This window comes from Varroa jacobsoni, unplaced genomic scaffold, assembly GCF_002532875.2.
Source record: "Varroa jacobsoni isolate VJ856 unplaced genomic scaffold, vjacob_1.0 scaffold_386, whole genome shotgun sequence".
NCBI lineage: Eukaryota > Metazoa > Arthropoda > Arachnida > Mesostigmata > Varroidae > Varroa > Varroa jacobsoni.
This window is the reverse complement of record NW_019213288.1, coordinates 68761-83482: the sequence shown is the minus strand read 5'-3', so window position 1 is coordinate 83482 and position 14722 is coordinate 68761. Positions and strand designations below refer to the sequence as shown.

At 42.5% G+C, this 14722-nt stretch overlaps 1 protein-coding gene and 1 long non-coding RNA gene across 5 annotated transcripts in view; both read right to left on the bottom strand.

Moving 5' to 3' along the window:
- Positions 1-1041: 1041 nt before the first annotated feature.
- LOC147753560 (uncharacterized) lies at positions 1042-3895 on the bottom strand. Its single transcript, XR_015310803.1, has 2 exons — positions 3736-3895; positions 1042-2492 (listed from the first exon to the last, which is right to left on the bottom strand). It is a non-coding gene; the product is annotated as an uncharacterized LOC147753560 (long non-coding RNA).
- A 6756-nt stretch (positions 3896-10651) lies between these two features.
- LOC111259936 (uncharacterized) overlaps positions 10652-14722 on the bottom strand; it is a 40080-nt gene continuing 36009 nt past the window's right edge. For 3 of the 4 annotated variants that reach the window (XM_022832345.2, XM_022832344.2, XM_022832347.2), the window contains exons 3-4: positions 12168-12243; positions 10652-11878 (exon numbers count right to left, since the gene is read on the bottom strand). In XM_022832345.2, coding sequence (XP_022688080.1) covers positions 11451-11878; positions 12168-12243 — 504 coding nt within the window. In that variant the 3' untranslated portion in view covers positions 10652-11450. Of the gene's footprint in view, positions 11879-12037; positions 12244-14722 lie in introns of all 4 variants that reach the window. The other variant, XR_015310800.1, reaches the window with a different exon arrangement.

Here is a 14722-nt window from a genome sequence, read left to right as displayed (position 1 = left end):
ACAAACATACATGAGTAGTCGATATAAGGCAGCGCAACCTGGATGATTGTCTACAAGCTGTAGGCAACCAACGATAGACAAAGTTATGCAGTGATAGCACTCGAGGAACACGAAGTATCTATTAGTTTCAACGACACATTTTCCGGATAAAAATTGCAAAATGTTCAACGATGTTCAAGGAAGTAGGTCACCTCGGAGGCGGAAATAATTGTAAACTTTTTACTGCTTTATGACAGCCTCATTTACCGGAGAACGGATAGCGGGGGAGGACCCGCACAGGATACCACTGCCTGGGTGGGCTATGAAGAGGCGGGCGGCTGGTAATAGTGCCGTTGGGCGCGACGGGATGGAGAGCAAAATAAAGGAAGCAAGTAAGGCTCAGAATCTAGCGAGGGATGGGGCGAGTGAACTGGAGGCACAGGGGGTCCAGGGTCGCTGGCAATGGGACTGGCCGGAAGGAATAGTGTGAGCTCTGGTTGTAGTGTTGTCGGTCGGCCAAGTCAGGACGTCGTGATCTCACTTCGGCGTCGACAATGACGGTTCTTGGTGGTCACCCACCCGTCTGCCTGCCTGCCTGCCTGTTCTCTCGGTTTTCTCCCTGTCTACCCCAAACGGCGCGCCACTGTAAAGGTAGAAGATTCGCCTGAGGCGGTGGACGTTCCGATAGCGGCGTGACCCAATCTCGTAGAATCGCATAAGTGCGATGTGTCTGTTTAACTCCGAGACCAGTAGGGTGATGTGGCTACGCTTCTCAGAGTGACTGGATCCGGTGGCCTCACCCTGCGCATCACAAGAAAAAGTCCCTCACTAATAGCTTTGTTATATTGCAAGTATATGAGTACTTCATATGTGGCGTTGAAAGTTAGATGTGATTTAGTTATCAGTTCTAGTCTATCTAGACCATGATAGATACAGATGTATACGAACGTATTATACGTGTAACCGATAATCATCTGTCGATTTTAGGGTGTATATTGTTTTAGGACATAGAAAAATCGGATTGAAAGTAAAAAAAAAAAAAGAAGATTAACCGATGTCAAATATTTTTGGCGAGCGCACCGTTTATTCTTAATCAGACATGCATGTGCCTAGAATGCTTGGTACATGGCATTGTAATGCAGCTCTTCATTCGTGCGAATACAAACTTGGTTAGGACGGCTACGACGTTTAAATTTATCCGGTATGAACGTTCGTTTCAAGACGCGAAAAGGCGTACTCAGTTGCCAAGTCTGAGCTATAAACTATACCGATACCTCACAAAAAACAGTGAATTTTCCACGAACACTAGGCCCACTCATGCCTGCCATGGATTACAACTAAAAGTATTGAGTTGAAAAAGGCTCGAATATTAATACAATAGCTAGCAATACTTTCAAGTGCAATCGTAGCGCTTGGAACATGGGATTCATTTTTCGGGTTTCAACTTATATTTTTTTTTTTATTCAGATACGTTGTAATAGACCCAGACCGAAACGCACTCCTTTGGAAACACTATCCATATATATATATATATATATATATAGTTGTATAACAGTTTTATTAACAAAAATTCGCTGCATTTCCACAAGTGATCGGGTAATAATCGTGCAACATAGTATAGTTTATAAATTATCCAGTAACTCGTTGACGTCAAGTGTACGTATATCGTAGCTTCAGTGACAGACGAGTTGATTAAATATGGAATATTGTATTATATTATTCGACCGTTAGCAGAATCTTCACTATTGCGTAGAGTTCCACAATTGACTTTATATCTGTCAGGTTTTCTAAGCGCATGCTGATTTCTGTCAAAGCATGTTAACCCTTACATTGTTACACCAGACGTTGCCGGCCAAAAAAAAGTTTTCATTTTTCTCGCCCATCTTAATCGAGCTTACATATCTAGAACAGGGCGGCTTTTGACAGCACTGGTCTGAATAGACTGGCAGCCGATCAACGTAAACAACAGTATCGATCCAGCCATTGCTTTTCTCAAGCATTTGATGGTCCTGTACGTAATGACTACTTTTTTTTTTTACTCAACTCTTTAAATATACAAGCATAGCCTAAGCTCTATCACTTGTTCCGATTCGATGGTCGATTACGTTCGTTTGGTAGAACCGTATCCATCAACGCCGTAGACAACGTCCGTTTCCACACCACTCTCCTCGTCTCTCTCTTGTAGTCAATCATTGACTGCGCATTAGATAAGTCTTTCCATTATGAATTTTTGCCAGTAAAACATATGCTTATTCATAGCTGAGAGAACTTGCACGTTCGTTGTTACAGCGAACCGCTATTGCTTCGAATAGTTAAGAAGAAGACGTTACGATATTTGTTTGCTAGCCAGCTTTTCGATGGCGTGTCGACAGTCTGCCAATACTCGCGACATATAGCGACTACCGCCTGTAACCACCAGGTAACATGTTGACACAGCCTAGCGACGGAACAGAATTGTCGGGAGAATAGGTGTATAGTCTCCCCGATCGGTGTATCTCAGGTGTAAAGAGCAACTGCGTACAGAGCGAATAGAACATCGTTACATATTGTACGAACAATCGACACGGGGCAACGAGATTTATATTTAACGCCTATAGCACAATATTGGCAAGGTTATCAGAGAAAAGTGATTCTTTGGTCACTGTTGCTGACAACAGCTGCAGTCTTTGCATTGGCTGCCGAAAAATACAGCCTTTCAAACGTCTACATTTGCTGAACACTAGAATATAAGTATGAAAGATAAACGAGGCATACTTTTCCATCATACTCCGTTATAAGCCGGTATCTACATTTACGTACGCGCTATTTAGAATTTCCGACTCTACCTTCAAAATATTAGGACCATACTAAGGAAGCCATTAACAAACTGCCGTATGCTTCGCGTATATCGAACACGATCACCGTCTTCTTTGTGCATCCCGTACGCTATGAAAACCAGATAAAATTCGAACACGATTGATATCGAATCGCGACCCATACACGATCATAGCATACTTTTCAGACTTGTCTAAAGCGTCAGATACATGATTCCTAACGAGCAAGGCGATGGAACACCACAAACGATGAGAAAAAGAGGCAAATTAAAAGCGGAATTCTTACCAGACATCATGTCAGGCGTTCAGAGTTAATAGGGCTGATTTATTAAGTACTCCCAGATTATTACGGCTAACGACGTTAATAGCTCGCTTGAATTTTAATTTCAGTGTTAATTATACAATGCTTTTCCTTATTTATTTATTTTTTTTTTTTATAGAAATGAACAATAATTCTAGTATAAATATTTTAATCTTTCCGTCTGTACTTGTCGTACTATGATTTTCCTATACCCATCTTGAGCAGCCGGGTCAAGTCTGCTGTTAGGCTATCAGTTTTCGGCCTCTCAGACAGTTCCCGCTGATAGCCGCATTCCATCCACTTTAATGGGTCAGTCTAATTCACTTCAGGGTGCATATTTCACGTATTCTAAAATTTCAGACACAGGGTACCTCCGCCAGACATTGCCACTAACACCCTTATCGTTCACACAATGGGCGTTTTTCGCCCAGAACAACTCGAAAAAATCAGCTTCTCACTAGCGAGAATAGTATAAACTTCCTCTTCTCCCCATCTTCGATATTTGCGTTCTGTGTTTATCTGTGAAGCAGACACTCCTCTATCATTCCGCCTAATCCCAAATTCATCCAGTTCACCAGAGGTTCATGCCAATGAAGTAATGCTGCTAGCCAACGGGGAATCATCAATATCTGCATGACGTACCTCGACGGCTGGTATTGTTCGAAACAAAACTGGAAACGAAGACAAACTCAATGCATAAAGAACGACGGCGTGCAAGAGGTCGGGTTTTGCTCACGGACGACACCTATGATGATGGTGCCGCCTACTGTATAGCCGCGGGGAAGCATCGGGAACCCGTATGCAGCGCATCTGAAGGAAAATAAATAGGACAGAGTGACAGCAACAGTAAGGGTAAATTTAAAGGTTAGTTTTTGTAAATAGTCATAAAAAATTACTTTTACATTTGTCGTCAGAGCCACACACGGTTCGAGATTTTCTAGAGCAGGACCAAGCTGAAACTGACGCATCGATAAAAAAAATTGAACGTCAACTGCTTATCCAACACACACTGGGATGAAACAGAAAAAAGAGATGAGAATTAAAATTAAGAAATGTTTGGCTTGCTTGAATTTTTTTTTACATTTTGTTAGTTGCTTCCGATCTTTTCACTGATCTGGCGACCAGGGTTACACCGCCGTTCGCGTATGCCAGTATGACATAATCAATTTTTTATGTCACATAAGGGGAGACAATTTCAATTTAGCCAGCTGGATCTGTGCAGCTCGCTAAACTTCCTGATGCGATGCTAATGCAGTTCTCAGCGTAAAATTTAAGACATTTATTATACGCTCGGTGTATGCGTATGTTTAGCGTTACACATTCGCGTGCGGGCGTACGTGTGACTATACGGGTAGTTAAAGGTCAAAAATTGGACAATGGAGCTACCATCCAGCCATGAAAAGGTGAACCCTGTGTGCGTCTATGTATGTCAGCCCCTGTGAGTGTTCCTTTTTATTCTCTATTGGGGCTGTGAAGCACAAGCGCAAACATCGGTGTAGAAGGCTTCAAGCGGAGGGAGCTGTAGAAGTGGAAAGCACTAGGATGGTTGGGCAGCAGTGACGACGACTACCACGGCGTCACTTCACCCCCCTTATCTAGCCCCACTCACCACCTTTCATCACTATCCGCTTCTCATCGCCGTTAGAAGCGAAAGCAAACTGGTAGGCACATCAGACCGGGCAGGCCGGGCGGGCGGCATTGCAGGCCCGATATAAGTGGAGAAACGCGGTAGGGAAAGGTGTTAGGCTTAGGATTTGTATGGACTATAGGAAGAAGAAGCGAGTCTGGCGCCTAGACTGCACACAAAAGTCGACGGAACAGACGGTGGGACGAACGACGACGGCGATGGCGATGGCGACGGCGTGAAGTAAAAGTAGGCACCGTTGCCGGGGCAGCGACTGCATAGTCAGTCAGGTAGCTCGAGCATCGTTCTATGAGTCAGCCAGCAATTCCAGCGCTCCGCTACCTGCCGCGCCCGTTAATGCCGTGCGCTCTGCTCTAACGCACTAAGCTTTTCATTCATATGTGCAGGTGCAGCGGCACCCTTGCCATGATTCATTATGGCGAACGTCAGCACGCGCGGGCGCGAACAGCTAGCAGCTCCCGTTAACCGAAGCCGTTTTACTAGCCTGTCGTTGCTGTTGTCGCCGACTGCGGAACGGGCTGTTCTAAGGGATGGGTTTTGTCTTGGTCTTTGTAGACCAGCCCTGAGGGCTCCACCTCTCCCCTTGGCGGCTACGCCCATCGTTAACGACATCATTAAAGAATGGCGCCGGCCTGGCATTACCATCACTATGCAGGTAAGCAGAGCAAGAAGACACACGGCAATAGGGGCAGTCGAACGTTCGGTTCAACGGCAAAGAGCTGCGGCGGCAGCGGCGGCGGCGGCGGCAGAGGCGGCGTCCCAGTGGTGTTCGCTCTTCAAAGAATAGTAGTAGCAGTGGTGCTGCTGCTCAACGTGTCTTCGCAGCGCTGATTCCAAAGATGAACCAAAGAATCGGCTGCCTTTGTGCCTGCCGGCTAGCTAAGCAGCCAACAAAGCGTTCCTGATAAAACATAGGGATGTATGGCAGATCTATGGAGTGAGAGAACTGCGAAGGACTAAGTAAACAGGAACTAGTGAAGGAAAAAGTGGGACAGTGAGAAACGTAACGATGGAAGGCTTATGCTCTGTGCGGCAGGCAAGCTCGTTGTTGTCATTTAGACACCTAACGAAAGGTTTTTTAAAAAAAAACGCAGTTTGTAGCCATTGGGTAGAAGAAGAAAAAGATGAGAAAAAACAATACAGAGAGATATGCGTTTCTGGGACCGCTGTAGTCAGGCAGTCCCCATGATGACCTAATGGTCATCGTATTTGCCTGCCTATTTTTGGGGACACGAAGTGGTCTAGACTCGAACCCTGGGAGAGACACGTTTCATCTGCATATTTTTGGCAGAGACACAGCTAACGATTTGATAGAATTTGAATGAATGTAATAGTGGTAAAAATCTCTAGTTTATCTGTAGTCGGGCAGCTACATGACGTCTAGTTCCAGTAATGATGAAGATACGTTTTTTTTTGCGCAAAATAAGATTAGGTTTTGGGGGTAACGTGACACAGTAGCGGCACGACGACTTTAGAGTTCATGTGACAGATACGCAGATACGGCCACAAACAGCTGAGCTATCTGAATACGTATATTACGTTTAGCTGCGAATATTGGTATAGATGCCATGATATAGTCTCGAGCATTATTGTATAATACATCGTATACTATATATGTTGCCATTATTAGAATATCAACGAGTTTAAATTTGGGATCTTAATAAGGCTATGTGAAACGTTGAGTTTTGGAAAAGTAACTAATATCTTTTTCGTTACGAAACAGAAGCGTTTCTGGTGGTGTGATTAACGTACGCGCGTTGCCATAAACAGATCATTTCTAGAGATAATTTCTTTCGCGTCTTATATATAAATGTGGTATTCTCAATTAACAGACTATGGCGAATTTCAGTGGGGTTCAGCGGTTCAGGGTCTTGGCGGTACAATTTTTCTTTCTGTGACTAGGAAATAAGACCTGTGCGGAATATGCGTATGAAACGTTTACAGTGTCGTAGCAAATAGATTCTCTATTTGACTAATGCACTAACGTGTGGAATTGATACGGGAAAACTCTATTTCCAGTGTAATCATATCTGATGTGCCTTACTCCAGACACTAACGACTCATATCCAAACCTATAATCTTAGCGGATTTGCTGAAAAGTTGCCTTTCTATCCGTTATCTCGATGAGCTTTATGGGGTTCGTTTAAAGTAGGTAGACCCAAACCTGCTGTGCCAAACACCAAGCAGAAGACGCAATCACTAGAACTACTTTTTTCCACTACACATTTGGAAATCCTGCGGATCAATCGAAGGTCCGATTTTTACGATTATAGCACTAGGGCTCACAGAGATTGTGCTAAGTATATTCACTACATGTGATAGTCGGGCTGAAACATATACCACAAATAGATTTTCAGGGTAAAACAACTTCTCAGGGCAACTCACATAGTATAGATGGTTAGCAGGGAAGACGAGCTATCGGTGTCATCGTCAGCTTCAGTACTCTTAGGCGACTTCAATTTCGATAATCTCGTGTACGTTTCAACGGTACCCGCATCCACCGTTATGTCGACATGTGTTACGAACGCGTCACTTTTTTTTTTTTTTTTACTAAAAACATCATTAATATGCCTACGCAAACTTTTAAAGACGTTATAATTTTTACGATCCACAATTTGGCAATGGTGTTGTAGCCTATCAGTAATTAAAGTGATTGCCTCAGCATAAGCACAGAGCTTACTTACAATGCTATGCCGTAAGTGACACTTTGAAGAGTGTTGATTTTTCGGGATACAGCCCGTAGAATTACTCATGTGACGATCTTCTGTGGCCGTGTATCGCAACACAAATAGGTGTATAATCCAGCAGTTGTTCGCCGGTTTAATTGATTACCGAAGAAATTGTACGAGTCCGGATTACTACAGCTTTGCGTATTTTCCAATGTATATATTTAATGAAGGTGTAACAGACCATCCCGCAACGAACTTTTCCGTAGTAAACGACTCCGGGTCGCAAGCAATAGTCTTCAAGCAAAACTAGTAATAAAAAAATATGATATATCCGCACTTACCTGATCATTGGTGTGCAGTAATTTTATATAAAAGGATGTACGCTCAGTTCCTAATAAAACGCATACTACAAGAGGTCAAATAAGCTTGTTTTGGGTTTGTAACGACATTTGTGTAACGCCGGAGTTAGGGAACGTATACGACCAAAATACAGAAGGTTACGTCGATCAATACATCTCAACATGCACTATCGCGAGGAATATAACGATGTGATGATTAAAAATGTGGTTTGCTTTTTCGAAGGAGAGAACTTCGGCAAAAAAAAAAACTATTTGTGCGGGGCCGCTATCCTTCGTGCAGCTCGCGTAGCTTGTAAAGACGCTCGTTCGCTTAATCATTGGTCGTGTTCGATCAGCAACTGCCTATGATTGCTTCCAACAAGCTCATCTATCTTGAGGATCTTGGTCGTTATATACACCCCAGTTTAGCGACTCAAATTGAAACCGTATTCTGTGCCTATTGTGCTCCACATCGGATTCGAAAAATTATCTCATGAATAAAGGAGCATTACCATAGTTATAAGATCAGCTGGCGACACCTATTATTACATTGGCCTTAAATTATAACCAGGTCATCTGGCATACGTTTGAACGTATGTCGGCTATTCTAGATTGTGTCATTGCAGTGTCGCAACGGAGTGCTTCAGATACATATTTAGCTTTACTAAAAGCAAAGTGCACATTACTCTTATATAAGTTTATCAGATAATTGCGCTGCTTGATAATTGAAACCCACTTTTAAGTGCACGCATGAATACATTAGATGATACATATTTAATTTCTTAATTTGAATTTTTTTTATTTTAATTTCTTGCCGCAAGACTGCATATTGAATATACGTACAACCTAAGTGTATCCTAAAAATATGGTTGCAGAAACTTCAAACGATTTCTAATCTTGAGGCAAGTGAAACCGGAAATGATTCTGAACTTTTTACCGAGGGATTTCTCGTAGAAGCGTAGAAGCGCTCTTCCTTCAGTAACAGAGCAACACAGAGAGGTCAAACGAACCCTCCGGCAAAATCGCAAAAATTCGCTCTGGGATCCACCAGGAAAAGGACATGGAATCTGTTAAACATCGTTCAATAAGCTAACCTTACACAGACTTCCTTTGGTACAATTTTTTTAGTTTTCCTCTATCGCAAATGACAAACTGCAAAAAACTGACATGGCCACAGACTTAGACTTCTCCGATCTTCGATTTTTTAAATCGTGATAAAGGTAGCAGATGGAAGATCGATAGTTCTCAAGCTTTGATCCGTATAGCTGATTGGCTTAGCTGAGAAAAGTGGTAGACACACACCACACACACACCTACGCATACACATATATATATATATATATAAATTGTGTAACGTTGTTCAGCCCAGTCGAAAAAGGTTTGTAACGAGATTTGGTGAATGTTCATATAACTATGGACCGTTACATTTATACTTTGTCACTGTTGTATCCGACAATAACTTACTATTCTTTATTGTTTTATTGTTGAACGATCGACGAATTTATAACAATAGGGACGTGTTTATTCCGGTTAGATTCAACCTACCGTACTTCCTCTGGCGGCTGTTTCCACATTAGGGATGGCTTATTACGAGAATAAACTATATTTTTAGGCGATCTCTTTCTTTCTGTTACCGCCTTATTTTATGGGCTGCAAATGGATCGTCATTTCTATAACGTTCGAAGATGAATCTCGTTATCCCAGAAGTCCTCATAGGAAGAAGCGACCCTTCAAAGTCTTTTTCCATATTCTTTTCTTTTCTCATGATCTGCGGACAACGAACCGGCTAGTTGCTTGTCGATGTTTCCTCATTCCGCGTCTGCTGAAATTGAGCAAAAGAAGAGGACACTCAAAAGAGTGTCCCCTTTTTTGGCCTGCTCTTGATTGACTGTTTTGTCTTGTCTTGACACCTTGCGTTTCGGTAAAGGGGCTTGCTGCTGCCGCTACTGCTACGACAACGCCTGATGTTACTGCCTGAGCGGCAGCGCATTACGAAATTTTCTATTTTGCGACTTCGTTTCGCGCTCGAGTCGACTCGTGTTGCAGACCGGGGGACTATCTTGTGGTTCAAAAGGCCTCTAAGGGTATCTTGACACAAGGACGTCAGCACCAACCACAGGTTTCTATGCTTTTTTGATTTTCAGCTTTGGGGTACAGATGAAGCCTGTGTAGTGAGATGCGTCGCTAGAGGGCAATGAATAAACTATTAAGACAATAGGTAATATAATGTGTGTATGTTACTTATTACCCTTAATAAAACTGCTGTGTTGCAAAAAGCTATAAAAATTTCACCAGTATCGCTGTTACTGCCTCGGAATTTATATGTCTCTCATATATAGGAACGTTAGGTAGTGTGTATAAACAGCCTTCACACGAGCGCGTACAGCGTAGATGACACCGTAAAACAAGATAGCTATACTTCGTTATGTGTGTTCGAAAACAATTGAAAGATAGACAAACGCAAGGGGGACCCGACATAACAACGGTCCGAAGTCCGCCGGACAGCGCTACCTCTGCGATTCAATTGTCCACTGACGAACTTGACTTTCATGTCTAACTCTGAATTACGTTAAAACAGACGAACTGTTGTCTATATCCATAATAAAGGTCGAGGCTGAGAATGAACAGAGGCAATCCGGACTACCGAGATGAACTTTTCGGATTCTTCGGATAGTGTCGAGGCATGAGTTAAAGGAAACTTAAGATATTCAACATAAATTCAGTGCATGTTATATGTAAGGACGAAAGCTTAACGTAATGTCTGTTTTTCTATAATATATAAAATTATTTTTTTATTATTTAAATCTGGCGTATGATAATCCTGCAATTTGGAATTTAATCCAAACTGCCGAGACACAGTAATAATATTCATTACAGCGCGTTAGTGAACAATTACGATAACCGAATCTGAGAAAAACGCGTTGCTTTTTAGGAATGATTTATTTGAAATAATATAGCTACTTAATATGCATTTGAAATGTACAGATATGCGGCACGATGTTTGTATTCTCATAGCAAAAGTATTTTTGCACAGATAAATCAACAAAAACGTACTCTGGAACGCGCGTAAGATTCTGGCGAAGAGATGTTGCTAACAACGAGTAATACCCGATTCACGTTGGTCCTTACGGGTTGGATGTTTGTAGTGGAACCTACTTAGAAAGCTATATGGTGAGCTTCTTATTCCTGCTGAGTATACTGAACGAAATGCATGGCAAATCCCTTTGGTTTTGGCCGATGTTTTGTGGTAAGGGTCCCGTGGTATAGCATACAACACTTTCCCGTTCTAAGCACAGCCTGGACATGACCTAATGTAAATATGTTTCGAACCAGTATAAGCGTAGACATACGTAGCCTTTTGGGCCAACGTAGTACATCATGGGAACGCTTCCGTTTGCTTTGTCAAGATCACTTCGATACGTTTCGGCCGTACGATAACGGGAGGTGGCAAAAGTACTGAGGGGAGACCAGTCGGTGTGGCCGGTCGGGGTTTCGGTCGTCGCATTCTTATGACGGGCGTGTCTGAAGGGCGGACAAGGAGATCTTAGAGCATTTTCATTCGTTTCCCTTCCTCCTACAACCTCAAGTGTACAGTCAACATTGACACCACCTCTACCGTCTCTGAGTAAAAGGAAACACACACACATGACCCACCTGCCTGCTGTGAGGTACCACTGAAATGAGGTACTGGACGAGTGAGGAGGACTAAGAAGAAAGGGCTGGGGCTATAGGGAAACGCCGCGTGTGTGGAACGGGAACGAGCCACAGTAGACATGGGTTTGGCCTCGTAAGCGACCGAAGGGGATCAGCCAAGTGAACTAGCCAGGCAGGGCTGCCCCTCCGTGGGTTGGTAGTGAGTACCCTCTTGAGTGAAGCATTTCGATAACCAAGGAGAAGAGTAGGGGGTCTGCAGACCCGCATCTCCCAGCCGGGTTCAATGGGGTTGCCAGGTGCCGCTAAGATATCCTCCTGTCGTTTGTTGGCTAACCTCCTCCTCTTCAGACGTCCTTTCTTGCAACCGATGAAAAGGCGAGGTACCTCGTTTAGACGTTTTCGTTGTAGTCGTCGAAGAAATTGCCGCCGATACCAGCTTGCTCCGTACAAATGCATTATAGCCAGAATATGCGACATATCTTTATGTATGCGTGCGAGGAGGTAGGTACATGATTGTTTCACATAATAGAGGGCAGTAGGGTTTAGTCGGAAGATGGTCACGTCTAAATTAGTACACTGAGTAGATCCTACGAAAGCTTATAATATAAACAGATTGGTCATTTTTAAAGATCACTCACACGTGCTCCTGCAGTGGAAACGCAACATCCTTTATTAAAATACCAAGCTATTGGATTCTTGCACGTGAATCCTTGCCATTCAATTACTCGGCGTTCATTCTTTCAAACCAAAAAGCTCACTTAATCCTACCGTTATATTCAGGAGCTGGGCTTAAATCCGAACTTTTTTCAACCCCGGTCCCCAGCGGTTTCGAGAACGCGTTTATCTGAAACCAATAGTATTGAAAACAAATTTGTTTTAACGAGAACGCAAAAAACCTTGCAGCAACGGTAGAAAAGAGCACGTCGCAGATTAATTCAAACAAGTCTTATTATTGCGATTACTAGCACTACTGTTATAATAACTAGAGCAAATATGTTATTTTACCCTATTATGTACAATGCTAACGTCTTTCACACAGGAATTACATCATTTGTATTCTTTGCCGAATTTCCTGACCTGTAAGTACAAGTATCCTTTGACCAACAACAGTGCTTGCCCATGATTGCTTAGGACGAAAGGACATGCCAAGCGTACGCACGCGATGAGATATATTCGGCATGTCCTCCGTCAAATGAATGTCGCATTAGGTGCTTAAGCATGAGCCTGCTAAGGACAATGTGTATCTATGGTACGTTAGTGCTAATAAAACGTGACTTGCTTTTTCATCACTGCAGGCGCACATGTTTCTGGTCTTGTCCAGCTGGTGACCTGGAGTCATGCTAGCCATATGTTTTGACATGCACGGCCAGTGTCCTTTCGGAAAATCCCTTGAATAGCACGTGATAGCACGCAGAGCAAGTAATATTCACACCAAATTATATAACATACATGAAGTACATTTTTGGGATATAAACGGGCTTGTCAAAACGAATACGGCATGCCAATATAATTGGTAAGTATCGGCCTATCAGACATTGCACGCTGTACACACCACAAAGAGTCTCAACTGCACGAGTTTCCAGTTGCTGTTTGAGTCTTTCGGTGATATCGCTAATATAATCCTCCAAACGACTGTAATATTCCCAGCTGAAATATTGCTAATGTTATGATCTTTGGCAATGCTAGCGATTTACTTAAACTACAGAGGCCTAATTTCCCTACGATATCGAAAGATATTGTTCATATTGTTTTCTTTCTTTGGCAAACCTCATATTGCTTAACTCAGATACAAGGCTACCATGTATCGAGAATAAGTGCGCTTTTCAGGCCACAACGTATGTAGATTTTGAGAAGTTTCTGCCGTTAAGCTTTCGCATATTTACTTGCTGATCTGCTTGTTAACCCGGCAGAGCAAACATCTCAACAGAATCCTTTCAACGTCCTTAGCAGTGTTTGTTCAGTCACATTCTATAGTAGAGAAGCATAATGCCGAACAAATATATACGCATGAACCCGTATAACACATAAAATGAAAATTTGTTCATGCATCGTTCCTAACGGCGTACACGTACACCATTAAACTCAGACTGGTCCTGACCTATTTGAAGAAATGGGTTTTAATTAAGGCGCTAATTTTATTGCGTGACAGCATATTTTTTTAGGTGTCTTAAGTATTGGCTAAAAAGCGATGGACAAACTGCATTTCAACCAGTCAAATGTTAATAGCTCCGACCGTTCGCTTACTTAGATCCGCCTGTGTACCTAACTCAACTGACCCGTATTCTTGGAAGCCATTTCTTTAAGTTCTGCTTGAACTTGGAGTATACACGGTGCGAATTACGAAGTTCAGTCTCAGTTGCCACTTAAGTGCATTGATGAAAGTCAAGCAGCTGAGTAGCGATTAATGGCGCTTTACTGGTAAGAGCTTCGTACTAAAATAGAAGAAAAAAGCTGTCCTGTCAAACAAAACCATTGAGTATACTGCATAGAGAATAAGGGATCAGCCAGGATTCGAAGGGTGAAGAAACGCAAAAATGCGTTTCGCACGTAGCCGCCACCGCTTGCTCGCTCGGATCCACGTCTTCGACCTATCCAATTTATACGAAAATTAACGACTAAACTTTACGTCCATTTGCAACACAGATAGATATGTATCTAAACAAGACTCAAGCATGTAGCAACAATGCAGTTTCGTGCCGTTCCGATTGCTATAAATGAACTGCATAAATGGCAGTAAATGAACTGTTGGACTGCGAGTATTTGACTCTCCTATGAATAATTAAGCGTTCTCTGTTACAAAAATGCAAATTATACAATTGAAAAAAGTGTTTCTATGTAAAACAACGGACAATGTTCGCCAAATATACAAAACAGTAGCATACCTTCGGTATTCCTGGCGGCATTTTGTTCTCAGCATGCTTTACAATGAGTTATTAATAATAACAATGTTGGGCTCCCTGAAGCTACGTAATGCCTCGAAAGAAACCTTAATTACTTTTAAGCAATCTATATAACTATCGCGTTATTGAAAATATTGTTTTGATATACGTTAGATGTGTTTCGCTTTATTACGACACACTGAAGCTGGCACCCTTCAACAGCTGTGGTCCTTTTTAGGTTATGGAACTGACGGAAATCGCATGGATTTCAATCTAGAGAATATGGCGGCTGAAGCAATAGCTTGGTTTTTGCCTTGCTCACTTGAAATTCTACGTAGAGGCCGTACTCTGTCGTCGAAAAGGCACATTGTGTTCTGTCGAGTAACACTCATACCCCTCATCGAGGAGAGTCTTTAAGAATGTAAATATTTGGCGGTATTGAAA